General features: G+C 37.2%; 1 protein-coding gene across 1 annotated transcript; it reads left to right on the top strand.

Moving 5' to 3' along the window:
• The first annotated feature begins 23 nt into the window (after positions 1-23).
• LOC141351017 (NAD-dependent protein deacylase sirtuin-6-like) lies at positions 24-27,992 on the top strand. Its single transcript, XM_073857012.1, has 8 exons — positions 24-231; positions 2,472-2,599; positions 10,520-10,702; positions 16,458-16,517; positions 16,929-17,024; positions 19,889-19,969; positions 20,288-20,411; positions 26,778-27,992. Exons 1-8 carry the CDS (start codon positions 166-168, stop codon positions 27,231-27,233), a joined length of 1,194 nt encoding a protein of 397 aa, XP_073713113.1. The 5' UTR covers positions 24-165; the 3' UTR covers positions 27,234-27,992.

Here is a 27,992-nt window from a genome sequence, read left to right as displayed (position 1 = left end):
ACCGCTTTCAGTGACGTCACCTCGCACGTACGCAACAGAGCTCCACGCAGTACGCACATTCTAGATGACGTCGCCGGGCAGACAAACACACAACACCAGTGAACGGGGGAAATTGTACTGCTTTTACCGACAATTTCAGTGTACCGTTTATTTTGAAAGTTGATCATGTCGGTGAATTATGCCGCCGGTCTCTCCCCCTATGCGGACAAAGGCGTCTGTGGTCTCCCTGAGGTAATGTTGACGTTTATTGTCGTTAGCAGGATAGCTAGCTTCATTTATTGAACATTAGCTTCATTGAAACACACTTCAAATCTTATTGGTTTTAACGCTACTCGTATTCTGTTAAAAAGTAGCTTTGCATCACTATAGAAAAGACGGGTGTTTTAGTTTGTGCAAACACAGATATGCAAACGAAAATGCTTAAAAAGAGACAATTCATCATCAGTTACTAACATAGATTAATACTAAGTACATCCCTGCTGAAAAAAAACAGCATCCGACCAGCATTAATTATGCTGGTCTATGCTGGTTTGATTCTGGTTTAGCTGGTGGTCACCAGCATACCAGCACCTAAACACAACATATCCTGGTCTTGCTGGTATGACCAGCACGGGATGTTGGTGCTAATGCTGGTTTGGTGCTGGTTTAGCTGGTGCTGATGCTGGTGCTGATGCTGGTTTAGCTGGTGTTCACTAGCAAACCAGCACCAAAACACAACATATGCTGGTCTTGCTGGTATGCTGTTTTTTTCAGCAGGGTACGAGAGGTCGTGTAATGTTTTGGTTTTAGCATGGTTATGGGAAAACAACTGTTCCATACAAATATCACAACAGTCCCGCCAAGTTGGTTAGTTGCAGCACAGGTGATTTCTGGTTGCTAAGCAATATGCAAGGGATAATGTACAGCCAGCTTCGCCAAAAGTGATATTTGTACAATTTCGCCTTGTGATTCCCCCTCGTGTTAAAATAAACCATTAACATATGAGGGGAGTTGTACAAATGGAGAACACTAAACTTGGTTCAAGACAAGTAGTTATTTGACAAAATTATTTGGCACAAGGACATAAGGTACTACAGTCAGTGTATCAGAAAATCTGGGTTTTATTAAAACAGAACATCAACTACATTATTAAATGCACCTTTAATAATGTTTTTGTATGAATTGTAAAGATGTCACTTCTGTATTTTATTAGCTCATCTCTACAAATTTAAACCTGGCAATGCATGCAAATAAACAGTGGAGTGAAACATTAAAGGGTACATTTAAGAAGCCTTTTTTAAAGTAGGTATGATGACAAAATTTAAAAAACCTCAAAGCTCAAAACTTATCACATGACTAGACAGAGCAAACATTTCCATTTACAAAGATACCTGGATTGTAAAAATCTGTTGAGGATTGAGAAAGTAATGATATTTTTAATATTAGAAATCAGAGAAAAAAGATATTGATGTCAATGGAAGATGTGTGACCGAAGATGCTGCTTATTCACATGTTTTTGCTTGTAACTCTCTCATTTTATCAGATATTTGCATGAAATTTTAACAGAAGGTAGAATTTTGTTAGTTCTTCCAAATTATATCAGGAACATTTACTGTTTTAGTCGAAATGAGCATCAGAGTTTAGTTGGAATGGCATCGGACCCATGGTGGTTTGTAGAACGATGCCTGCCGTGGACTTTCTGACAGGACGTTCACTGTAGGATATTACCGGAAACGTAATATTAAAATTTCCGCAATTTATTTAAGTACAATCTCCTCCATAGATTTATATTACTATGTTTCAGTGCCAAGATAAAAGATATATATTTTGGTCCACCAACCTTTCATTAGTGTCCAGAGTTTAGTGGGGGCACACCGACCGGTTGAATGTGACACAAATTTTTAAACAGTTGCTGTGAACTAAAAACACCTCAGGGTTGAAAGCTCAAAATATCAAACGCTTCCAGTGTTCGGACTTGACGTATTTCTTGTCGTATTTAGTGAAAACACACCATGCAACGAGAATTGGATATTGCATGAGACGCATTGTAAACGTCCAGCGATGTCAGCATTGCTATTTGAAGCTTTGGTGCCCCCAGTGTACGTATGTGAATTTATTATAGCATGTAAAAATTACCACTTTGTAGGTGTGAGCAAATAATAATAATATCCCATTCTGACTTCACAAGGGGAGCTAAGTTTCAATGACCTTTTTTCTGACATGCTGCTTAGTTTGCGTAGTGCAACATGAAGTCAAATACACACATGGTCTGTGAATCTAACACACGAAAGTCCCTGCTGAAAAACAATAGAAACTAATGAAATTTAATGGAAATTATATTGGATTTAATGAAAACTATAATAGTCTCTGTGAGTCTTTACTGGTAATGTGTTATCAACAGATCACTTCACATTTTGGTGCATAATGTTGTTATAAATGCCATTAGAATTTTTATTGTTTTTATCAGCAGTGCTGTGTGTTTATATTTGCAGACGTTTGACAGCCCAGAGGAGTTGAAGACTAAAGCCGAGACTCTGGCCCAGTGGATCAGGGAGTCTCAGTATATGGTTGTGCATTCGGGAGCTGGAATCAGCACTTCAGCAGGGATCCCAGACTTCAGGTACCATACACCTCGCAACGATTAATAAATGCCTCATTTGAATTGTTTTTAAATTTAGGGTCTCTCTTAACTCATTTTGTCTTTCAAATAAAATATCTAGGGACAAAGTATGGGCAGCATTAATTTAGTTTTAACAGTTATATTGGTAATATCTTTACTGCACACCACAATCTCTATAGAAATGGTAATAAATCTACAGAAGCAGTTCATCTATAGTATGGTAGAGGGCGTTATTGCTTAAAATATAAATCAGTCTGACTAGAAGCGCAATAAGCTCTTGCTTTATTAACACCCTTATTTATTTGGGATAATTAATACCCCAGAGAATGCAAAGGGCACACTGTGCTGGTTGATTAGCAAAATCAAATGATGATTTACATGAGCCTAAATCTATCTATCTATCTATCTATCTATCTATCTATCTATCTATCTATCTATCTATCTATCTATCTATCTATCTATCTATCTATCTATCTATCTATCTATCTATCTATCTATCCAGTGTTTCCCATACATTGATTTATTTGTGGCGGCCCACCACAGAATCAACAATGGCCCCCACAAATAGAATTTTCATGATTCCTATTTACATTTTTATTTCACTATTTAAAACAGCTTAATTCAGCTTAAAATATAATTTGATATTTAATACAGATCAAATACAGATACAGAAGTGAAATATTTTTCAGGTGCCAACACTAGATCAAACGCAAACACGACATGATGACGTCACATATATGCTAATTAGCTGGTGACGCCATCACCACCACAGTCTCTCAAAATCCTGTGGGAAACACTGCTATCTATCTAGAAATTATATGTTCATGTACACTAATTTTATTAGAGTTAAGTTTATATACATAAATATAAATACACACTGGCCAGTAAGGAAAATACAATCTCTAAATATCTTTTTGATGGCCACCACTGTATCTACAAAGACATCATTATGCTCTATAAACCATAGAATAGAGCCGTCATGGAGATTTTGGACATTTTTCTTACTGGATGCCTTAAAGTCTGGACTGTAAACTGCAGAGAGCTGTCACTAGAGGGAGGAATAGAGTTTTCATAGCAAAAAAGGACACTTCTGCTTGGCTATTAAGAATAAAGTATAACAGTAGCATTTCTCACATGACCTCACCAAATTGCATGTTTAGTTTTGTGAGTTTTTATTTCCTATACTTGTGTGTATTGTGTTTAAAATCATTGTTGATTTTAGGCTACATCCTGGTTATTGATGCCACTGAAAATCAAAGTTCAAATGAAGCACATTAAATTGTGGCATACTGCACATTTTGTAGGCAAATGTAGTTTGACGTGTAAACCTATGGTTAAAAAAACTACTGTTGAATCTCAGCCTCACACCACATTATTGATTGGTTCTGAATTATGTGAAAATAAATCATGCCTTCAGGCTGTTGCTGTAGTCTCAAGTCCCCATGTATTTGCTTTTATGTATTTTTCATGTTTTTAATCACGTCATGAGTAGGCGCATCTGAATTCAGGCTGATTTTTTGATGATCAGGTTGCCGCGTTTCAATGCATAATTTATGTTTTAGCAAATTTGTGCTCATGCTTGTGCAAACCACACAAATAGATCAGGCGCTCGAACCCCTGGGAAAACACACATACAGATTCAAAAATTGTATAGCTTGGGCTGTAAGTTGCTTTGGATTAAAGCACCTGCCAAATGCATAAATGTAAATCATATTAGCAAATATTTGCACTATACGTATATATTTTTTGACTTTTTAAGTCTAATAAAAAGAATATGATAATTTAACATGTTTTAAAGCAAGTTCATTTACTTTAAAATTCTGTTAACTGTGCTATTGTCTTTAGTTATCGTAATTGTTCAGAGTTCACATCACAACTATAACAATAAAGATACAAGTAACGATACATTGACTACGCCAATAGATAAGGTGATCGACCAATATGGGTTTTTTTATGGTTGATGCCGATACTAAGAAAGCTATATGGCCGATTGGCTGATAAAACGCAAATGTAATCACAGTAAATAAGAGGCACATAGAAAATTTGTGAAACTACATAAACATTTGATATGCATAACATTTATCAATACCCTTTTAAAGTACATATTTACATAATTCTTAATTTACATAATAAGACCTAAACAATGTGGATCTGACATCTCACGGTACTGTTTGAATAATTGTTTTAAACCAGTGTGTTGTTGTGTGTGACACAACATAATGTAATGTTAAAAAGTGCATAATGATTGGTCATTTTACTGTCTGTCAGACTTTGGCATTACATGAGTGACACTGAGTGTCCTTTCATTACAAACAACAAATGTAAGTAATAGAGAAATTTACTGGCCCATTAAAATGATTTATCGTCCAATGAATGCTGAAAAAAATCCAGATATCGGCCGATATATCGGTCTCTGCGATATACTGGCATATCACTAGCAATGATGCAAACAGTTGCAAAAGTTTTTATTAAAGAAAATTTACAATATTAGTTAGGGCCATAAAAAATAAAATATATGCGTGAGTAGTTCAGGGTTCCTACGGGGTTTGGAAAAGTATGGAAATAATAAATACAAGTATGGAAAAATATTTACGTTTCCAGACTTTTGTCCCTATTTCGTTTTATAAATATAAAATTAAGAATTTCTAAATGCATATAATAAATATATGAAGAGTTTGGTTCCAAAACGCGATAAACGCCATTTTTGAAAAAAAAATGCGTTACTGCCCAAATCAGTATTATATCAGGTCAGTAGTTAAAAGTAAATAATTAATTTTACGCAAAATCCAATACCCGCCGTGATATTCGGTCATCTTTTCTGCCATTTTTTCCCCAAATGCGACAAACGCCATTTCTCCTTTTTTACAGAACGCAATAAATCCATTTCTGATATTACAGCGGACCAGTCACGCAATGTAAACAAACATGGCGGCGCGCTGAGTACACGGAGTCCTAATTTTCCTCATCTACTTTGTACTTCGTGATCAACAAACAAAACAAAATAATACTTTAATAGCATTGCCAAACCTGTGATGGTTTTCTGTGATGGGAAAGAAACGTAAGCCATCAACATAATAATTTCCGCGAGAGGCACTCGGTTGCTTGTTCTCCAGACAGCATCAAGCTTCTCATGCTAAAACATTGTGTTCTTAATATAACAAAGTAAGTGTTCTGGTTAATGCCATTAATGTTTATTTTTTAATTATTGTATACCACTAGTCAACTAAATAAATATAAAATGGTAAAGATGAATGCACATTTATACATTGATTTAATAGATTTATAGCATTTTGAAATAAAAAACTGTCATGGATTTATTGCATTTTGTGGAAAAAATAATTAGTTTTTATAATAAATCTTTGAAAATCAAGTTATGGATTTGAATTGTTATGTTTTTATAACCTAAAGATGCTATGTGAAAGTTTGTAACAGAAAATAGTGGTTTTCATCTTGTCACTTTCTTGGTATAGAAAACACGTTTTTACCGAAATTTGTCAAAATGGATTTATTGCGTTTTGGAACCAAACTCTTCATATATTATATGTACAATCGCTTTTTCATGGCGATTGGATCAGTCTTCCAGCACTGCCAAAAAATCGTTTTTACACCTGATCTTGTTAGTTTAGAATGACATGAGGGTAAGTAAATGATGATAGAAATGAAATTTTTGGGTAAATTTAATAACCCTTTAAAAAATTGTGACTGATTTAGCATAAGGTCACAAAAAGAATTTCTAAATATTTTATCTATAATAAGTAGGGATGCACCGATTTTTTTGGGCCCGATACTGATTTAAACAGACAACTACTGGCCGATACCAATATTAAACACTTGTATACAATACTACCTCCTCTTGATATTTCTGCAGAACACTCATTGCAAATGGCGTTTTTTTTTTGGTCTTTATCCGAGATTTTGAAGAAAGCCCAGACTGCAGACATTTTCCCGAAATATTCTAGACCGCATGGATCACGTGAATGAGTAATCTCGCGTGATTAACTATGTGATTTATTATTTTTTCCCTCATCGCACGTCTGACAAACTATAAATTGTACAACTTATTTTGTTTTGGGAAGTATTTAATTATTTTGATGATTATTGTTAAAAATGCTGGATTATGCAACAGACATGCAACTCATTGCCTTTATGCGGTTGATTAATAAACAGTCGGTATCGGCCTTTCTCGTGCTGTTGCCGATATGTAGATGGTTTAAAAAATGGTTTAAAATAAATATCGGCGGCCAATACATCGGTGATCACTAATAATAAGCCTATTGTTTAAACAGTTTTTTCAAGTTTGTAAAGTTTAGTACCTAACAGCCAATTATGCATTGTCATTTGACTTTAGCTCTATTTTCAAATTTTCTGGTTAATTGTACATGAACATCCCTTCTGTGTCTGTATTAACAAATTTAACATGATACCCTACATAGAGGTTTTGACTCAGGGTGTAATATTAGGCTACTTGTCGGTGTTGATAGCATTGTGGGTAAGTGCGTTGCCATGTAGCGCGTTTATGCTTCGGGAGACCCGAGTTAAATCGTGGCTCTTGGACTTTTTACCATCCCGCCCCTCTCTAACTTCCTGTCTAGCTACTTTCCGATCCTAATAAAAGGCAAAAACATAAATACTAAATGTTTAGAATGTAACATACTTGTTAGCAGTTGAATTTTAAAACAATTTATCAGAACAAGTTAAATATGGTTGGAAAAATCTGTAGGGAAGTCTGGAAATTTGAGTCTTAAAAATATGGAATTTTGAAATGAAACTTGTGTAGGAACCCTGGTAGTGCAACACATGAGCAAATTAACATGCATCATTATAACTAGCTATTATTTGCAATAAGAAAAAAACTTTTTTAGACGTGGACAATTATTTATGATAATTTAGCATGTTTTATATGTTTTATCAAGTGTATACACTGTTGGGATCAAGTTCAAAGTGTTTTTCCAATTCATGAACAAAAACTTATTGACAGTTTAAAGTGCCCTTGTATTTGAAATGACAGACGACACTGTGAAGAGATATTGATATTTAAAATGTGTGAATGTGTTAAAGTGTGAACGGCCCTCAACAGGTGGTTAATTTAAAAAAATGTGCACACTCGACAAACCCAACACACTTGTTCATTTTAAATCCAACAGACAACTTTGAATGTTGCTGTTTGTCAGTGTTTTTTTGGGTTTGTTGGAATTAAACTAGATTAACCTTTCTAGATTCTCAGATGGTGTATATCGTTTGTGTTTTGGGGTGTGTGCGACGTGTATTTCATCACTGACCTAATTTATATTTGGTTTACTTTTATATTTGTGCTTGATCTACCAATTTGGGATGTTTTATAAACTACCGAGATAATTTGTTTGATTTTACATGGTGTCATTTTATTGGTTCAACACTCTGCATGCTGTTGGGTGATGCTGACATTTGAAGCTATTATATATTTATGTTTTTCATTTTTCTTCCTTCTGGTCTTTGATTGTTTTGGGATGTTCGCCTCTCTGTCATTGCGTTGACTTATGTGTTGTGTTATTATAGGTGAAGTATTTGATTCTGAGGGCACCTGCACATTTTTCTCCTGTGTTCTTTAAATGAAAATTTAATAGGAACGCCTGTCTACCACTTTATGATTGACAGACTCGTTTTCAGAGTGCTGCTTTTATAGGTGTAAATAGACAGCTGTCATGTTTTACTGCGTGTCATTCAGGAGCAGACGTAAGGCTTAAAGAGACGATGGGGCATAGAAATGGACACTGACACTGCTTTAGCAAACAGTGGACATTATTTTAAAGGAATATTACACTTTTAAAAAATCTGATTCTTTAAAAATCTCATCCAGGATGTGTATGTCTTTGTTCTCAACTGGACAAAGAAAGATATAAACATCTTGAATGACATGGAGGGGAGGGAGTAAATTATCAGATTTTTTAATGAAAATTGGGTATTCCTTTAAACTGCTTTTTTATTAAATATTCAGCAACTATATTCCACTTTCCTTTCACACAGCTCTTTCTTAATACTGCCTTGTTTGAGACAAGGATGCTATGCAGTATTTCAGAAACATAGCTACGATAGGAGGACTTAACTGTAGCCTCGGCCTGCAGACTGATCGCTGGCCGCCTGATGCGTATTGCACACAGAAAGTCAAATTGCTAACTTTCTAAAATGAAAAAATTCAATCTGTTTGGCCGGTTTTGTGCAATTTCTGAGAGTCAAGGAGCACTGGTTTTCATCAGTTCACTTTAAAATGACAATTCTCTGGGCCAAAGTTTGCGAATCTTATTCAAGAGTTTCATTAAAAAGTTTTGTATTGACATTTAGTAGCATGTAAACAGGATATCTTTGAGTGCCTTTGCAGAAGGATTCTGCTTTGGAGGCTTTTTTGTTGGAACAAGCAACTACCGTAAACAAAACCTCGAAGTTCATGAGAAATGCCGACAGCACATGGTGTCTAAAAGGGTTGCCGATGCATTTTTTCTAAAAATATATTTATTTATTTATTTGTTTATTTGAAGAAAAGAAAAAGGGGAACAATACATATTAATGAACATTTTCACAATGTAAATATGTCAGATTGTAGCCTTAGGCTAATTTCCATCTGCAGACCCCTTGGCAGATTGATGTTACATGCCAGTTAATAAATACATATAAAACACTATACAGTCCATATACAAAAAGACAAGGACAAAAACAGTGATCACATCATATTAAAACAAACAATAACAACAAACATACAAATATATAAACTGAAATAACAGACCCTCTGCTTTCAAACAAAAATAAACAAACAAACAAAACTAATTATAAACTCTTAAAAAATTGGGTATTTTTCTTCAAAAATACAACAAGTTTAGCAAAAAGTTGAAATAATTTCATTTTTGTCAATGAATTTTGTTTTTTATAAATGTTATTTTTTTATAAATTGAGCCATCTAGTGGAGAATAACGGTATTACAGATAACCATAAAAACTCAACAGGAACACGTTTTTTTTCATGCAAATGTTGTCTCTTAATTGACGAGATAATTCGTCAATGGCGGAAAAAGAGTTAAATATGTGACACTGAATTTTTTTTTGATGGGGCCAGTAAAAATTTTGGCAGGGCAAGTGAAAACATTGCTCCCAACTGGGGCAGTATAAAAATTATCTTGCCCATGTTGGCAGCCACAGTGTTATAACTGTTTTTACCTTGTTTTTACCATGTTAGAAACAAGTTGGTATAGGATTAACTTGAGGCAATAGTTTGTGGCACATGTTTACAAAATAAAATCACTTTAGCTTAAAAAGCATATACATGAGAGCCGGCTTTAACGTGACAGCATATGTTCTCTTTAGTGGAGGAAATGTTTATTGTAGTACGTATGCCCATGTTTTGGATGTTTGTGTCATGAATAAACACAAAGTGTGGTTAAAAAAGTCAATTTAAAAGTTGAGAATTTGCAACGTCAGCGGTTTCTTCTCCATGTTATTGTTTACACGATCATTGCGGCTGGGTGTTGTGATCTTTCGGTAGTGTAACTGTCAGATGATATGGGTTTGGCGAATTACAAATCAGGGAACGATATGCAATGGGAGCGAATGTGGGCTCACATGCATTTGTTTACACAAGACTCTGTTTAGGTCGGTCTGCAGATTGCTTTTGAAGAGTAACCCTGTTTTTCCCCATGCTGTATGTTTTTTTGTTTTTTTGCAAAGGTCTACATTACATTGTGATCAAAGCATTGAAATCACATCCTCGCATTGGTTAAAATCAACCTGAAATGGTCATGAACCTTGTTAAACTCCATCAGAAAGACAGTATTAAAGTATTCTTTTATTGTACTTCAAAGTCTTTCACTTTCAGAATTTTTTTTATAGACTCCTTTAATGAAAAGAAAACAGGCTTTGTTCGAGCACATACCTGAGATGTGTTTGTGTTTGTCAGAGGTCCTAACGGAGTGTGGACAATGGAGGAGAGAGGAGAGACGCCTCACTTCAACACCACGTTTGAGGACGCACGTCCAAGTCTGACTCACCTTGCCCTGCTGCAGCTCCAGAGAGCAGGATACCTCAAATATCTCATCAGTCAGAATGTGGATGGCCTTCACGTGCGCTCCGGCTTCCCCAGGTAATCACTCAGACATCACATGTTCGTGAATTAATTGAGTAGAAGGCTTTCTCAAGCTCCAATTTTACTATGCTTTGATCGGCTGGCTTTGTGCATTGTCCTGGAGTCAGGGTGTACAGGATTTAATCAGTCAAGTGACTACAAAGGTTTGGTGACACTTTCTATTTGTGGGGGCCAGTGTTGATTCTGTGGTGGGCCACCACAAATAAATCAATGTATGGGAAACACTGTAATACTACTTACGGTCTTTAGAACAGATGGAAATCTAGTATTAAAATTAACTTTGTTGCAAATAACTCAAAACTTATTTGAAGTTTTTTTATACAATTTTGGTGTCGATTGTAAAAATGTATATAAAACCATACTTAAAGGAACAGTATGTAGGATTGTGGCCAAAACTGGTATTGCAATCACAAAACTTGTGGCTAAAACTGGTACTGCAATAACACAACTGGTGGCCAATACACAAAATGACAACATAAACATCAGTTGAGGGCTGCAACTCCACTTTTTAAATGACAATATCCTGGCCAGACCACTGTTGTCAGTGATATGAGTATTTGAAATGAAAATTATTTCTTAATGTATAGTGACATATCAGGGCCATTTCATGATTAATTTATATCAATTTCTTACATACTGTTCCTTGAACATTTTTTGGGAGTTTTTAAAGAGCCAATGTTTCATTGCTAAAAAGTACATTATTTTGTGTATTTAGTGTAAAGGTCCGTTCACATTATAATGATAACTCTAACGTTTACTATAACGTTAAATATTAGCGTCCACATCGTAACAATAACTTTATGCTAATTTGCTCATGCGCACGGCACTCGCACAAAGAACTTGCCTTTAATGGCATTAACTAATATTGGATATTTCTTGTAATTAAAAACTTTTGCAGTTGTTTATCGTTATAGTTGTGGTGTGTACTCCACTATTCTCTTTAATATAAAACGATTTAAAAAAATTTAAGTTATATTTATTGTTATAATGTGAACACCCCTTTATGCAATGTGTTTTTGCGTAGTTTATGGTTCAAGAAACTGATTATTTTTTAGGGATGCACCAAATGTTCGGCAACCGAAATTATTCGGCTGACAATAGCAAAAACTAATTTTCAGTGTTTGGCCAAACAAGTGAAAAAATACTACATTTTACCGAACAAAAAATATTAACAAAAAGCTTTTTGTTAGACCGCTTTTTCCTCTGTCATGCTCTGTCAATCTTGCCGCTGTCTCACTCCGTGCTTGACCGTGCACGCAGGCATATACATATTGTATATGTATATGCATGCATGTATATTTTTAAGAAAAAAATATATATTTATACATTAAGTATTTATATTTATACATAAACAGTGTTTTAAGTGGGCCGGTACGTTATTATTATTATATGTTATTACTCCCAAAAGTGCTATTCCGCCATACAATATAGTTACCCTTTTAAATCCGCTTAGAAAAGCGCTACGTTTTATTTTGTGCCACCATACTTGCTCGTATACACTGTAAAAAAAATCGGTAGAAATTATAATGGTATTGCAGCTGGGTTGCCGGTAATTTACCGTAGATTTACATTTATGTTATTTACTGGCAAGAGTTTGTTCAAAGTTAAATAAATTTTAAATATTAACAAGTCTTTATCTTTACAGAATAAAACTATACAATAACAGCCTCATGCAAAGCATTCTGGGAACCAGAAATCATCATCAACCGTTTTATGTTTTTTTGCTTCAGATTTTGTTTCCCAGCATGTTTTGCTTGATGCTGTTTTTTAGTTATACTCTGTAAAGACAAAGACTTGTAAATGTTTAATGTTCATTTAACTTTGAACAAAATGTTTCTACTGAATTTTTTTACAGTGTAACTACTCATCTTAAATAAGAAAAACGTTGATGTGTTTGGTCACTTCTAACTTTATCTCTGTTTGGTACCATTGAATGAATGGGGCTAAGCTAAATGCTATCAAAGTGTCGCCACAGCGCTAGCGTGCACACACTAAGATGATAGAGGTATGTATCAACTCTTCTTAGTTAAGGTAATAACATAGTTTAATATGGAAAAAGGATAGACTATTCCTTTAAAGCACTGTACATAAATATACAGATGTATATACACATGTAAACATTTCTTAAATATATACATGCGTGTGTGCATTTATCTATACAAAGTTATCATACACAGTTATATGTAAACAAAAACTTTTATTCTTCCATACTGTAGATTAATCGGGATTAATCGGTATGCATCCCTACTGGAAAACAGTTTCATTGTAAAATAATGTGAAATAAATATAGTAAAAAGGACACTTTGAAAATGTAACTTGTGAAACAATTGGCAAAATAATTAGAAAATTGAAAAATAGTTTGGCCTTTGGCTGAGCGTTTCATTTTATTCAGCTTCGGCCAAGAATTTTCCTTTTGGTACATCCCTATTATTTTTCACATACCATACATTATTGTAGCTTTTCTACGCTCTTTCTTTCTGAAACGCATTGATTTATACAAAGCTCATCAGTCTGAGAAAGCGTGCGGTGATCCGACTGGACAGCTATCAAGTGTGTTTTGATTGGCCGAATTTCTCAGTTGCTTAAACGTAAATGTGACGTTCCTTACCATGTTTGTAAGATGAGCTCCCAAAGCAATAGTGAAAGGATTTAATATCGTCTTTACTACCTTATCTTTATATCGTCTTTATTTACTACGTCATACTGCAGGGTACATTTAAATAACACTGCCCTTATAATGATAGTTATTCTGTATTCATTTACTCAACTTCATGTTGTTACAACCCTATGAAACACATAGGAAATAGTATTTTGAGCAATGTTTGTAACCAAACCGTTTTGTAACTAAACCTACTATGTAGGTCAAAGGTGCTTCAGTTTCCTGCTTCATTACAAATATCTTCCTTTGTGTTAAGCATAACAAAAAATATACAGGTTTGTAACAACATGAGGATGAGTAAATGAAAACAGAATATTTATTTTTGGGTGTACTATCCCCTTAAGGCCATTCACACTTTAACATTAACTATAACAATAACTATATTAGCGTTCACACAATCACAGATTTGATTAGCTGTCAATGCTTAATTGTTCAGCTGGAAAAAATCAGTCCAAAGTGTTACACCAACCCAAGTGACACATTTTCAGTCAATTTCAAGTTTTCAATTCTGTCATGTCGAGCGCTAGAAAGGCTCTTGTATTCTGGACGTAAAACGCATGTAAACATTTGATTAATGGTACAATGACCTCCGTGCTTTGTGTGATGACTGATGTGTTGATTGTCTCTTTCAGTCACTGTCAGTGAATTTAATCAGCATATTTTGTTCTGCTGGATGTGTTAGAGCTGTTTGGCATATAGATGTGATGAGTGCCTTACTGCCTTTTAGAAATAATTAAGAGTTAAATATGTGACAGTTGTATTGTGTTCTATTTGTTAATGTTTTGTGTCTGAATATGAATAACCTACGCATGCTGAAATAAAGAATTCAAGGATAATTCAAGGATATTATTATTAATAATAATAATAATAATTCAATTTTATTTATTAGGGCTGCACGTTTTCAAGTTTTTAATTAACCGTTAACCGACACCCTTAGCGGTTAATACTCGGTTAACCATATTATGCGCAAGGCAACCCAGAGATACAGACACACGAGAAAGGGGTAGTTAATTTTTTAACACCTTTAATAACTGGTTGGACCACATTTAAAACGAAATTAATTTATAGAAATAAAACGCAGTGGTAAGGACAGAGCAGCTTAAGTATGTCACTGACTTTGCGTTTGCAGGGATGGTAGGCTGGGCGAAGGTACTCGCAGGCTCCGCGGCCGCCTCTCTATGATGCCCGGGTGTTGGCTGGGTTTGTCGCGATGGTCAGTGAAACGGGGATTACCGGTGCTTCAGCCTCTCACCGGTTAGATCACTTGCCCACCCCGACACCGTCTTTCACCGTCGTTTTGATATTTTCTTGTAATTAAATCATTTATCTTCGTAAGAGAGAGCAAACACTTTCAACTGAATGTGTCTGCTGCCTGCATTCACAGCGGAGCTGAACGCGCGTCACGTCACAAAGCAGCAGGTGTCAGATTACATTTATTTCTGTCAGAGTTTGCGAGGCGAGCTGACTGACCAGATGATGACAGAAGCCGCGTGCTTACTCGTTTTTGTTATAATGCACATATATGATGTTTAATATAAGCAAGATAGTTTTGTTGTATTTTTTATCAAGAAAAATAATAAACCCATCATTCAAGCAGCGCTTTATGGAGGAGTAGCCGGTTGCACTGCCTGGACGAGTTCTGCGAGAATTACCTGCGCACATTGACTCAAGCACTTAATTAAACCAGCTGTTTATTCATAAGCACGCAAATTCATACACGATTTAATGCAGCTTACACAAGCGCTGCATTTAAACAATTGCGTAATTCAAAAGTGAAAGTAAAATGCGCACGTCTCCATGCATTAACCAGTGGGAAAATTCTGTCACCGCTGCAACCCTAGGTTGTACATGAAGTATATAAGCACTGGATTGCAATACTTGCATTTTGCCCTGTCATTCTCGATTTTAAAGTGCTCCCACGCTGTGCTTTTCTTTGCCCGCTTCATATTAGAAAACTGGTCATTACTTTATTTTTTGTGGACATTACAAATGTCTGGGAGCGCTTTGACGGTCTCTGGTGGTGCAAAAATGTATTACAACTAAATTCAATGCACGCCATTGATGCCAGTTAACCGAGCAAAATGTTTCACTTGGTTAAACAATTTTAAACGGTTAATCGGTTAACCATGGACACCCCTATTATTTATATAGCGCTTTTCACAATTGTTAATTGTTTCAAAGCAGCTTTACATGAATAGATGTAGGGGAAAACACAGAATAATCGATAGATAATATAAGAAGCAGAATACAGCGGCTAAGAATAAACCGTACAAGCGGTACAGTAAAGTGCTAAGTTGAGCCAATGTTGGCTGACTCTCCCGGCGAAGAAACCCCCCCCTAGGAGAAAAACCCTGTGGGAAAACTCCTAGGAGGAGAAAAACCCTTGAGAGAGATACATATATATTTATATATAAACACAATAGGGATTTGAAACAGGTAAGCGGATTAAACTGGTTCAGTCGGTGGTCGTTGGTTGCGCATCGGCTGGGCATCACGTTGAAGGACAGCCAGTAGATCAGTGGTGTGATGACCTTCACAGCAGCAGGAACTGGGTCTGTTTGTCTCATTGTCCTCGGGGTCCAGGATGAGACAGGGAGAGAGAAACAGAATCCTATTAGCGTAGGGGCCATTCGCATGTAATGCAAGTGTCATACAGTATTGTGGTTTAAAATCCACTCGGTTCCAGACAGGCTAACTATTGCGGCATAAGTATATTACCCAGATGAGTTATGTGAATGCTTTGTTCTGGACAAACTAACTATTGCGGGATAGGTACCTTTACTTGAAATTTTATGTGAATGCTTTGTTAAAAAAAGAATGTCTTAAGTTTAGACTTAAAGTGATTATTATTATTATTATTATTATTATTATTATTATATTTTATTTACTTGACACTCAAGGACACCGGACAATAAAACAGTCAACATTAACAGCAATAATCTTTTATCATAAATACAGCCTCTCAGGATGGTTTAGATCCCTTCTTATATAAAACACTTGATTCCTCTCATCAGCTTCCTGAACTTTATAAAAGTTCATATTCCGTTCCTCTTTTTATTAGGTTTATTTATTTCCTCCTATTTTCTCTTTCAGGGATCGACTGTCAGAACTTCATGGGAACATGTTTGTTGAAGAATGTGAGAAATGTGGCAAGTATGTCCATGCAACTCACTTCATCTGATATTTGTTGTACTCAGAGCAACCATCATTATGAAATGAAATCATGTTTGGAGGCAAAAATGATCAATATTTCCAGATCTGTCATAATTTTGGCCACAACTGTATCTAAACAAACTGAAATATAAATGTTTAATGAAAAACTAGTCTATTCCCCATAGCTCCACAAATGTACAATCTCCAAAATACATATTGATTGAGTTTGTATTGTTTAGTACCGGTTGTATGTTTGACATTGATCTAGATGCAGTATTGATTGAGTATCATAACCCTGACCCTGACATATGAACCTTTAGAGAATAGTACCCTATTGATTGCACTAAATTGGCCTCGTGAGGGTTTTGTCATTCCCATAGCGATAAGCAGTATTTCCCTGGACTGTTTTAGGCAATATGTCCGGGACACGGTAATTGGAGTGATGGGACTGAAGCCAACCGGACGCTTCTGCGAGGTCACGCGTTCCAGAGGACTCCGAACCTGCAGGTGATTACAGTTTTAAACACACACTGATACGCTTATGTGAATTGTTATGAAATAAAATCATGGTTATAATAACCTAGCAAAGTTTGAGGCTATTATTCAAATGAAACTACAGAATTTTTTGTATCCTATCTTCATTTGATCTCATTTTATCACCTCTCAAATATTGGTAGGTTTCTTAAAATATACCAGATTTTGAGACTTTTGTTAGAGATCAGATTCAGAGCGATGATCAAAACATAAACAGTGTTTTTACTGTTTTTGGATCAGTGGTTGCTTCAGTGTTTTATAAATTGGGCAACGGTGCCACCTAGTGGATGATAGTGGAAATAGGGATTGCCGTAAAAACTCGTCATTGGCACAATTTGGCATGAAAACATTTCTCTTATGCTGGGTACACACCAAAAGATAATCGGGCTGATTTTGGGCCGATTTCACCCCTTCCGACAATCCTAGCAATGTCCCGATTATCTTGATGCTTGTACAGATAATTTTATCAGATTTTTTCTTGGTGTGTTAAGAGGAATCGAGTGAGTAACGTTGAAGTCGCCCCAATCGCAAATCATAAATATTAATCATGTTTAATATTTAATATGTTTAATCATAAATATTAAACATGTTTAATATTTAATTAAACATGTTTAATATTTATGATCAGAAATCCTGATGTGTGATTATCACGTGAAACGAAACAATATCCAATCAGAAAGCGAGATGATGGAAGACGGAAGCAGTCATGACCATTGATCACCTCTAGCACACTGTGTAACTTGTACAGTCCATGTTCCCGCTGTCTCCACAACTTCACCAACACTTCCAAACGTTTTTCTTTTGTTCCTTGAATTTTCTGTGAAAATTATTCCAAACACTATCATTGAAATGTATTTCTTCATATTGTCTGCCATGCTTATTCTGAAGTCTCGTGAGATTTTGCGAGATTTCTGTGTTCACAGTCGAGACTCTGGTTGAAAATCTGCTTGTGTGTGGTGTGCACAATATAGAAGCAAAACGGTTAAATCTAGGATTTTCTATCCTCATGTTAATGGTCTATCACATTTTAAAAATCTTATAAGATGTAAAAAATCTTTTGGTGTGTACCCAGCATTAATTGATGAGAAAACTTGTCAATGGCGGGAAAAAAATTAAGGCCAAAATATGGTCTACACGAAGGTCCACATACTTGTGCGCATGACACCATTTTTGTCATTGGATGAGAGAAAATAACCAGACTTAAAACGCTTGCAAACATTCAAACATTTGCGAACACGTAAAAAAGCAGACTATACTCCGGGCTTTAGTGTACAAAGTATTTGTAAACTATGAGTCAGAATGCACACAGACTAACTTTAAAGCAACACCAAAGAGTTTTTTTTACCTTAAAATAACGTTTCCCCAAAAGTTTCAGTCGTTCATCCACTCGAAACAGGGTGAACGGCACTTTCACATTTGCTTTGCAGCCCTCTATCGGCCAAAACCGCACTAAAGAAGTTTCCAACCATCGGGTCGCGGTCCTGTAGTTCGATTGAAAACTACAAAAACTTGCTTTACTGCATTTTACAATCCAATCAGAGCAAGCTTTGCTGCAGTAGGCTAAATTATTTACGCAGTGGTAATGGACAATTCCGCTTCCAACCTGTAGGGGGAGCAAAGAGCAAAAACTCTTTAGTGTTGCTTTAAACTACAGACAAAAGAAGGGAAAAATAAAAATAAGTTTAGTAAACTCTCGTCAATCCCAATGCTCCAGATCAGGGATAGGCAACGTCCTGGAGTCCCGACGTCCTGCGGGTTTTACCTCCAACTTTGATAAAACCTCGCCTACCTGTAGTTTTTTAGGTGATTCTTTAGACCTTGTTGTTTAGCTATTTCAGGTGTGCTTAATTAGAGCTGGAGTTTAACTCTGCAGGACATCGGCACTCCAGCACCGACCTTGCCTACCTTTGCTCCAGATAGTAACTAAACATCTTAAATTATCTTTATTTGTACGTACTATGTCATATGTGTGATTTTAAGTTATGGTTGCAGTGATTTTGTTTGGGATTCTTCTGAAAACTTGTCAAACTTGATATTTCTCTAGTGTCAATTTTCTTTGCCTGGGTTGTGCGACTTACCCCCAGTCACATTAGCTACAAGCGACAGAGACAGAGCGACAGGCTACCATTCATTTTCAATGGAAGTGGCCGTTTGCCAGGGACAAGCGACGAGCTCGCAGCTGCGCGAGCAAGGCGGGGCCAAAATAGACAAGCAGGCTATTTTAGGCAAATGATGAGCGATGCGACAAAGCGACTGCCAATCGGAGTGAAGGAGCAGCCTGACGTAGGTCTGTGGTCGAGTCTGAGAAAATAATTCAAGATGGCGGAAAATGCGTATTTATGTATATATCTGATAAGTTTGGCATTTTATCTCATATATTTTGTTACTTTTATCGAGAAATAAATACTTTTAAATCCAAAAACACCGTTCTTGTTACTTAACAATACGTCTAAAGTGACTTTTGATACCGCTTTTAGAAACTAGCCAAGGAACGCCCATCAAGCGAGTGCGTGTCGCTTGGTGTCGTTCACTTTTGTCGCTAATGTGACTGTAGGGTCAAGCTTTACCTTGAAGCTACAATTGATTCTGATTTAATGGGGTTTCTAAAATTAATATTGATGCACTGCTGTGATTAAAAATATATATATTTTATGTTAATCAGTGTTTAACTGTTTGTTTTATCACAAAATGCAACGTTGGTGATGCTGGAATAAAGTGAATGGCAAAGTATGGATGAAACGCAGGATATGCATGAGTTAAAAATGTAAAACCAGCATTTGTATGTCCTCTCAGATTACTGTAACTGTTAGTTATAGGTGTGTATGTTGTTTCTGCAGAGGTAAGCTGATCAGCACAATATTGGACTGGGAGGATTCACTGCCTGACCAAGACCTGAACAGAGCAGATGAAGCGTCCAGGTATGAAAGATTAATATCCTGAAAATGACAGAGAGATGGAGAAAGACACAGATGTTCTTTGCATTTACATAGAGAACCCCTTCATGTTTAATGTTGAAAAACCAAGAATCCAATTTTGTAATTTCTGAAAACTGAATTTACATAGTCATTTTTTTTGTGCTGTCCTGACCAGCATCTGACATTAATAGGAATGGAAGTTAGTCACTCTTTTGAGACATTAACAGAACTCAAAGGATGTTGTAAGTCTGCAGCTTGTTTGCATTTTTTTGTCCATAATGAACATTCCTAACAATTGTGTACACGTCTTTCCTCTGACAGACGGGCAGATCTGGCCTTGACGTTGGGTACTTCTCTGCAAATTAAACCCAGTGGAGATCTGCCTCTGCTAACCAAGCGCACAGGAGGAAAGTTGGTTATAGTCAACCTTCAGACCACCAAACATGTAAGTCTATGAAATGATGTCACCCACTAAAGTGATGTTTTTTTAACACTTTTATCAACACTTGCTCCATTATGGTTGCATTTATTATTATTGTACAGAATAGGTCTCTTTTGCAATACTGTTATTTTCAGTTTTTCAGGCATCGATTATCTATTGGCCGTGCGCCAAACATGATACGAAGTCAAAGTTCGCGTTGACGTGTTCATTGTGCTTTGCTTTCACGGATGCACAAGCGGCGCAGATGAAGCTCGCGTTGACGCGTTTATTGTGCTTTGCTTTCATGGATGCACAAGCGGTGCGTTCGAAGCTTGTGTTGACGCGTTTATTGTGCTTTGCCTTCACGGATGCACAAGCGGTGCAGATGAAGCTCGCATTTGACGCTTTTATTGTGCTTTGCTTTCACGCATGCACAAGCGGTGCAGATGAAGCTCGTTTTAGCGCGTTTTTTGTGCTTTGCCTTCACGGATGCACAAGTGGCGCGGATGATGCTCGCGTTGACGCGTTCATTGTGCTTTGCTTTCACGGATGCGTGAGCGGTGCGGATAAAGCTTGTGTTGACGCGTTTATTGTGCTTTGCCTTCACGGATGCACAAGCGGTGCAGATAAAGCTCGCGTTTGACGCGTTTATTGTGCTTTGCTTTCACGCATGCACAAGCGGTGCAGATGAAGCTCGTTTTGGCGCGTTTTTTGTGCTTTGCCTTCACGGATGCACAAGTGGCGCGGATGATGCTCGCGTTGATGCATTCATTGTGCTTTGCTTTCACGGATGCGTGAGCAGTGCGGATAAAGCTTGTGTTGACGCGTTTATTGTGCTTTGCTTTCACGCATGCACACGCGGTGCAGATGAAGCTCGTTTTGGCGCGTTTTTTGTGCTTTGCCTTCACGGATGCACAAGCGGCGCATATGAAGCTCGCGTTGACGCGTTTATTGTGCTTTGCCTTCACGGATGCACAAGCGGCGCAGATGAAGCTCGCGTTGACGCGTTTATTGTGCTTTGCTTTCACGCATGCACACGCGGTGCAGATGAAGCTCGTTTTGGCGCGTTTTTTGTGCTTTGCCTTCACGGATGCACAAGCGGCGCATATGAAGCTCGCGTTGACGCGTTTATTGTGCTTTGCCTTCACGGATGCACAAGCGGTGCAGATGAAGCTCGCGTTGACGCGTTTATTGTGCTTTGCTTTCATGGATGCACAAGGGGTGCGTTCGAAGCTTGTGTTGACGCGTTTATTGTGCTTTGCCTTCACGGATGCTCAAGCGGCGCAGATGAAGCTCGCGTTGACGCGTTCATTGTGCTTTGCTTTCACGGATGCGCGAGCGGTGCGGATAAAGCTTGTGTTGATGCGTTCATTGTGCTTTGCTTTCACGGATGCACAAGCGGTGCAGATGAAGCTCGCATTTGACGCTTTTATTGTGCTTTGCTTTCACGCATGCACAAGCGGTGCAGATGAAGCTCGTTTTAGCGCGTTTTTTGTGCTTTGCCTTCACGGATGCACAAGCGGCGCATATGAAGCTCGCGTTGACGCGTTCATTGTGCTTTGCCTTCACGGATGCACAAGCGGTGCAGATAAAGCTCGCGTTTGACGCGTTTATTGTGCTTTGCTTTCACGCATGCACAAGCGGTGCAGATGAAGCTCGTTTTGGCGCGTTTTTTGTGCTTTGCCTTCACGGATGCACAAGTGGCGCGGATGATGCTCGCGTTGATGCATTCATTGTGCTTTGCTTTCACGGATGCGTGAGCAGTGCGGATAAAGCTTGTGTTGACGCGTTTATTGTGCTTTGCTTTCACGCATGCACACGCGGTGCAGATGAAGCTCGTTTTGGCGCGTTTTTTGTGCTTTGCCTTCACGGATGCACAAGCGGCGCATATGAAGCTCGCGTTGACGCGTTTATTGTGCTTTGCCTTCACGGATGCACAAGCGGCGCAGATGAAGCTCGCGTTGACGCGTTTATTGTGCTTTGCTTTCACGCATGCACACGCGGTGCAGATGAAGCTCGTTTTGGCGCGTTTTTTGTGCTTTGCCTTCACGGATGCACAAGCGGCGCATATGAAGCTCGCGTTGACGCGTTTATTGTGCTTTGCCTTCACGGATGCACAAGCGGTGCAGATGAAGCTCGCGTTGACGCGTTTATTGTGCTTTGCTTTCATGGATGCACAAGCGGTGCGTTCGAAGCTTGTGTTGACGCGTTCATTGTGCTTTGCTTTCACGGATGCGCGAGCGGCACGGATGAAGCTCGTGTTGACCCGTTCATTGTGCTTTTCTTTCACAGATGCGCGAGCGGTGTGGATAAAGCTTGTGTTGACGCGTTTATTGTGCTTTACTTTCACGGATGCGCGCGCGGCGCGGATAAAGCTCGTGTTGACGCGTTTATTGTGCTTTGCTTTCATGGATGCACAAGCGGTGCGTTCGAAGCTTGTGTTGACGCGTTTATTGTGCTTTGCCTTCACGGATGCACAAGCGGCGCAGAAAGCTCGCGTTGCCGCGTTCATTGTGCTTTGCTTTCACAGATGCGCGAGCGGCACGGATGAAGCTCGCGTTGACGCGTTCATTGTGCTTTGCTTTCACAGATGCGCGAGCGGCACGGATGAAGGTCGTGTTGACGCGTTTATTGTGCTTTGCTTTCACGGATGCACAAGCGGTGCAGATGAAGCTCGCGTTGACGCGTTTATTGTGCTTTGCTTTTCACAAATGCGCAAGTGGTTTCACAAATGCACTAGTGGCACGGATGAAGCTCGCGTTGACACATTCATTGTGCTTTGCTTTCACGGATGGGCGAGCGGCGTGGATTAAGCTTGGGTTGACGCGTTCAATGTGCTTTGCTTTCATGGATCCGCAAGCGGCGCGGATGAAGCTTGCGTTGACGCATTCGTTGTGCTTTGCTTTCACGGATGCGCAAGCGGGTTTTTTTTTTGTTTCATGCGCAGCTTGTGCGTGTACTATGGCGTTTGGTCAGTAAGAAGTGAAAATACCTGAAACAAGAAAATACTGAAGAACGGCGATATAAATATTCTTCTAGACATTTCCTGGAATAGCGTTTGTAATGCTTCTTCTTCTGTGGCACAGTTGGAGTTTCTGCACGAGAGCGCCCCCTGGCTTTTGGATGTGGGCATTTCACCGTAATTCATTGAAATTCATTCATTGAGAAAACGTGCATTTGTACGATTAATCGTGACAGCCGTACAGATAAAGCGCGTGTTCATTGTGCTTTGCTTTCATGGATGAGCAAGAGGTGCGTTAATACTGGCCACGTGTGTTGGGGCAGTCTGTCTGTATACTGCAAATACAAGTAGTTTGCTTTACATTATTTGCAAAATAAAAAACCTCTTTAAAATGCTTATTTTACTATTGCTTTGTTGGAAGTAAAATGAAAGGAAAATAAACAGTACTCTTGAGATAGATTATTGTCTATGTGGGTCCTGGATTGAAAATGTTTGGGAAGAACAGAGATTTTCAACCACACACTATCATTATTATTTCTTTCTGCCTTATATACAGTATTCAAAATATTTAAATGATCACAGAAGTACCGGGATAATAGTTTACATATAAACAGTAATGTTTACAGTAATGAAACTACTTAAACTTTTTTTTAAAAGATTCTGCAATAATTTTTGGGTCATAACTTCTAGTAAATTATTTTATTCTGTTTAGTTGGCATACAAATCGTGAAATAATAGTGATCTTCATTTGAAACGAAAAAGGTTGTGATTCAATTTTTTTCCAGAATCGTGCAGCCCTAGTTTGCATGCTTATATAGATAATTCCAGATCACTTTATGATGCTCCCTAAGAAGACAACTTGCACAAACACACACATATACATACTCATTTAGATTAGTGTCCTTCAAAAACACTTCTGAACTAAACTCTAGTTGTTTTTTCTCATTATTAAAACACATTTTTAAGAGGCTTTACAGTCGAATTTTTCCGACTCCGGATGGATTTTCCTTTTAAGCTTGTTTCTGTGCCGGTTTCTTTCTATATTCATCATGTCACTGGAATGTTTTGAAAGCATTAATCCTGTTCATTTTAAAGCACATTGCTATCAGACCGTGTTTAAGTCATTTATTTGAAGACACTCTTGCCATTAGACCTCATTGCTGCCGCTTCATCGCCTCATCTCAACATTGCCAAATTGGATTATTTCTATAAATCTCTCTTGATATTTACAGACTGACTCTCATGCTATATGAGTTATTCCATGTGTCAGTATTCGTGTTGGGTTAGATTACATTACAGCTGCGTAACATGTTTAGAAACAGAATTTTATATCTTGTGTAGTTTGTGATGCAGGCTGGTGGTCTGACTGTGCTGCAAATTTGCTTTCAGTCAAGCATGCAGAAAGCCTACCGAGCTTGTTTTTCTTTTTTCAGTTAGTGAAAAGTTGATTTTTCCTTTAAAGAATATTCTTAAAGAGGATAGTTTATTCAAAAATATTTTTTCTGGTTTTTATTTACCAATATTACAAGACCATGTGCTTTTATTTTTATTAGTGGTCAACCATTTTTTTTATGACAATTGCCGATATTTAGAAAACTATGTGGATGATTGGTCAATAAAACTGTAATTACAGTAAATGAAAAAACACAAATTTGGTGAAAGTAAATAAACGTTTCTCATGCAAAACATTTCTGGATATATCCTCGTAAATGAGCTGTATGGAGGTTCTTTTTTAATAAAAATAAAAAACTATAATGTATTCATTAGAGCTGGGCTAGATTAATCTCTTACCAGTTTGTGCTGTGTGTAATTATTATGTATATATAAATACACACACACATTCATGTATGTATTTAAGAAACATTTACATGTGTATATATTTTTTTATATTTTTATATATTCTAAATTATATATAAATAAAAAACGATATTTAAATAAAGTTTTAAATGTATATATATGTTTGTGTGTGTGTGTTTAAATATACATAATATTTACACACATCACAAACTCATATATTTATTAAAATACTTATTATTATTATTATTATTATTATTACTTATTATAAATTATTTTGTATGAGATTAATCTAGATTAATCTATGCCCAGCCCTAGTATTCCTACCCGGTCTCACGAAGTTTTGTGATATAGTCACGTTTTTTTTTTTTTTTTTTTCGTGCTATTATCACGAAATTTTGTGTTTTTTCGTGATCGTATAAAGAATTCCTGTTTTCGTGTGGTTATCACTTATTGGTTACTCAACTGCTTTTTCCTATTTTTAACCCATTGTCGCTTCCGTTTAGGGTTAGATTTGATGTCACTGATTTATTTTTTTAAATGTCGCCTGACGTTAGGGTTAGAGTTGGGTTTGGTTAGGGATGTCATTTTATGTAAATCTAACCCTAAACCGAAGCGACAATGGTAAGAAAATAGGACAAAACAGTTGAGTAACCAATACGTGATAATCACACAAAAACAAGAATTCGTTATACGATCACGAAAAAACACGAAATTTTGTGATAATAGCACAAAAAAAGAATAAAAAAAATACGTGACTATATAACGAAATTTCGTAAGACTGGGCTGAGTATTCATAGATATTTAAGAAGTTCACGTATCTGTTTCTCTAAAAAACAATGCTGTTGCCAGTTATTATCTTTTTGAAATGTGCCCTCCGCATCAAAATGTAGGCAACAAAAGCATTGCAAATGTAAAAATTAGTGGATAAAATCATGCTTTCCATTGTCAGTTGTGCTCCCAGTGGCGTCTGGTGACGCTCCCAGTGGTTTTCCGAGTGTGCATGATGCGAAGCTCGTCACAACATGCATGTACTGTATTTTCTGGATTATAATTCACACTTTTTTCATAGTTTGTCACCGTCCGCCACACCCGAGAGGGGGGCAGGAAAAGAACGTTTCCAATATTTTGCATTTAGACTGCCGTACCAAGTTCAACTGCATCAAGACATTAAAGGCGGAGTCCACGATGTTTGAAAAAAGCTTTGGAAAAGGAGACGGGCCGACTACCAAAACACACTTATAGCCAGTCAGCAGTAAGGAGCTTGTCTACTAACCGACATCCTTGCCGGGTTGCGTATGTGTGGGACGGGTCTATCAACAGAAGGGCCAGATTCTATTGGGGTAGGGGCGTGTTTGTTTAGGGGATTTAAAATATCAACATTGGCTTTCAAACATCGTGGACTCCGCCTTTAATACAAACAAGTTTTAGGGCAACTTTTTTTAGCTCTTACCCATAACAGGTTGTTTTACTTTCTTAACTCAAGTCAAAGTATTAGATATTATTTGTTCAATAATTGTTAGTTTTTTGTCATTTTTATCTTACTTTTACAAAGACACAAATATAAAGGCACAGTCTATATTTTTACTAAACATTTTTTTTTACTAAAACAATTTTTTTTGCAATTTTTGTAGGACAAGCATGCCCACCTGCGTATCAATGGTTATGTAGATGAGGTCATGGGACAGGTGATGAAGCTGCTGGGATTGGAGATTCCAGAGTGGACGGGGCCGACTCTGTGCGAAACCTCTGGCGGTGACCTGGACGTCCTTCCGCTTGGAGCCTGGAAAAAGGAGGTCAAGATTGAAGTGAAGATAGAGGAAAACAAACACGCTGTAACGAAGAAAAGAAAGAAGAAAGAGGGGGGCATTGAGACAAAAGTCAAGAAAAACATTAAGATGAAAAAAGAGGACAAGGAACCAACGTTAGAATGCAAAATTAAAGATGGTTCCTTGAGTGACTCTCAACCAATCAAAACACAGAACTCACCTTGTAAGGTGCATCCTCTAAATGACTCCTCCCACATTTCTTCATGTTCTTCTGCAGCGAATAGCATCGTTGACGATAAGAACGCAGATGGATTCCTATAACAATCCCACAAAACTCAGGCTCATATAAAATCCATGATACACCATAGTCTTATGTATAATGTACACCAGTGGTGTTCAGTCTTGCTCCTAAATAATTTAACTTTAACCAAAACAAAACATGCCTGTACTGGCTAATCGAGGTCTATGTTCTGTTTAGTTCCTGATTTATCTACGTCTAAGGACTGAATGTATGTAAGATGCTACATGCCCGTATGGATATAGACTTCTATGGATTAAGGAAGTGATGTCACAGGACTACGATTGTGTTTTATTACTGCTAGCTAGGTTTGTTTAAAGCTGTCAAGAACATACCCAAGTCATATTTTACCCTGTATTAAAAACAAATATTTGTTTCCATTGACATTTTGCAGTGACATTATATTTCTGTCTAGCTTACGAATTATAAGAAGTAAACATACGAAGTATAGGATATTATTAGGAGAGTCAAAATGCAAAGCTGTGATTTAAAAGTCCTAAAAATTAGCATTGCAAAATCATTTTTGGAAGGGTTATAATATAAAGATATGTTCTTGACAAAGGAAAGGAAAAAATTACAAACACTGAGAATAAAGTGATGTGGTTGTTAGATATTAAACACAGTTCTGTGTTTGGAGAGATTGTGAGCGTTTGCTTAAACTGTTTGTCTTTATCGTGTAACACTGTTGCATTTAGTTTTTTATCTTCTGCTATAACATCATTTTCATGTTTTTCTACCTTTTTTATGAATAACTTGTATATAAACAAGGCGATGAAGCTGTT

Source organism: Misgurnus anguillicaudatus, chromosome 2 (assembly GCF_027580225.2).
Source record: "Misgurnus anguillicaudatus chromosome 2, ASM2758022v2, whole genome shotgun sequence".
Lineage (NCBI taxonomy): Eukaryota > Metazoa > Chordata > Actinopteri > Cypriniformes > Cobitidae > Misgurnus > Misgurnus anguillicaudatus.
The sequence above is the reverse complement of the archived record's forward strand: the minus strand, read 5'-3'. Positions and strand labels throughout refer to the sequence as shown.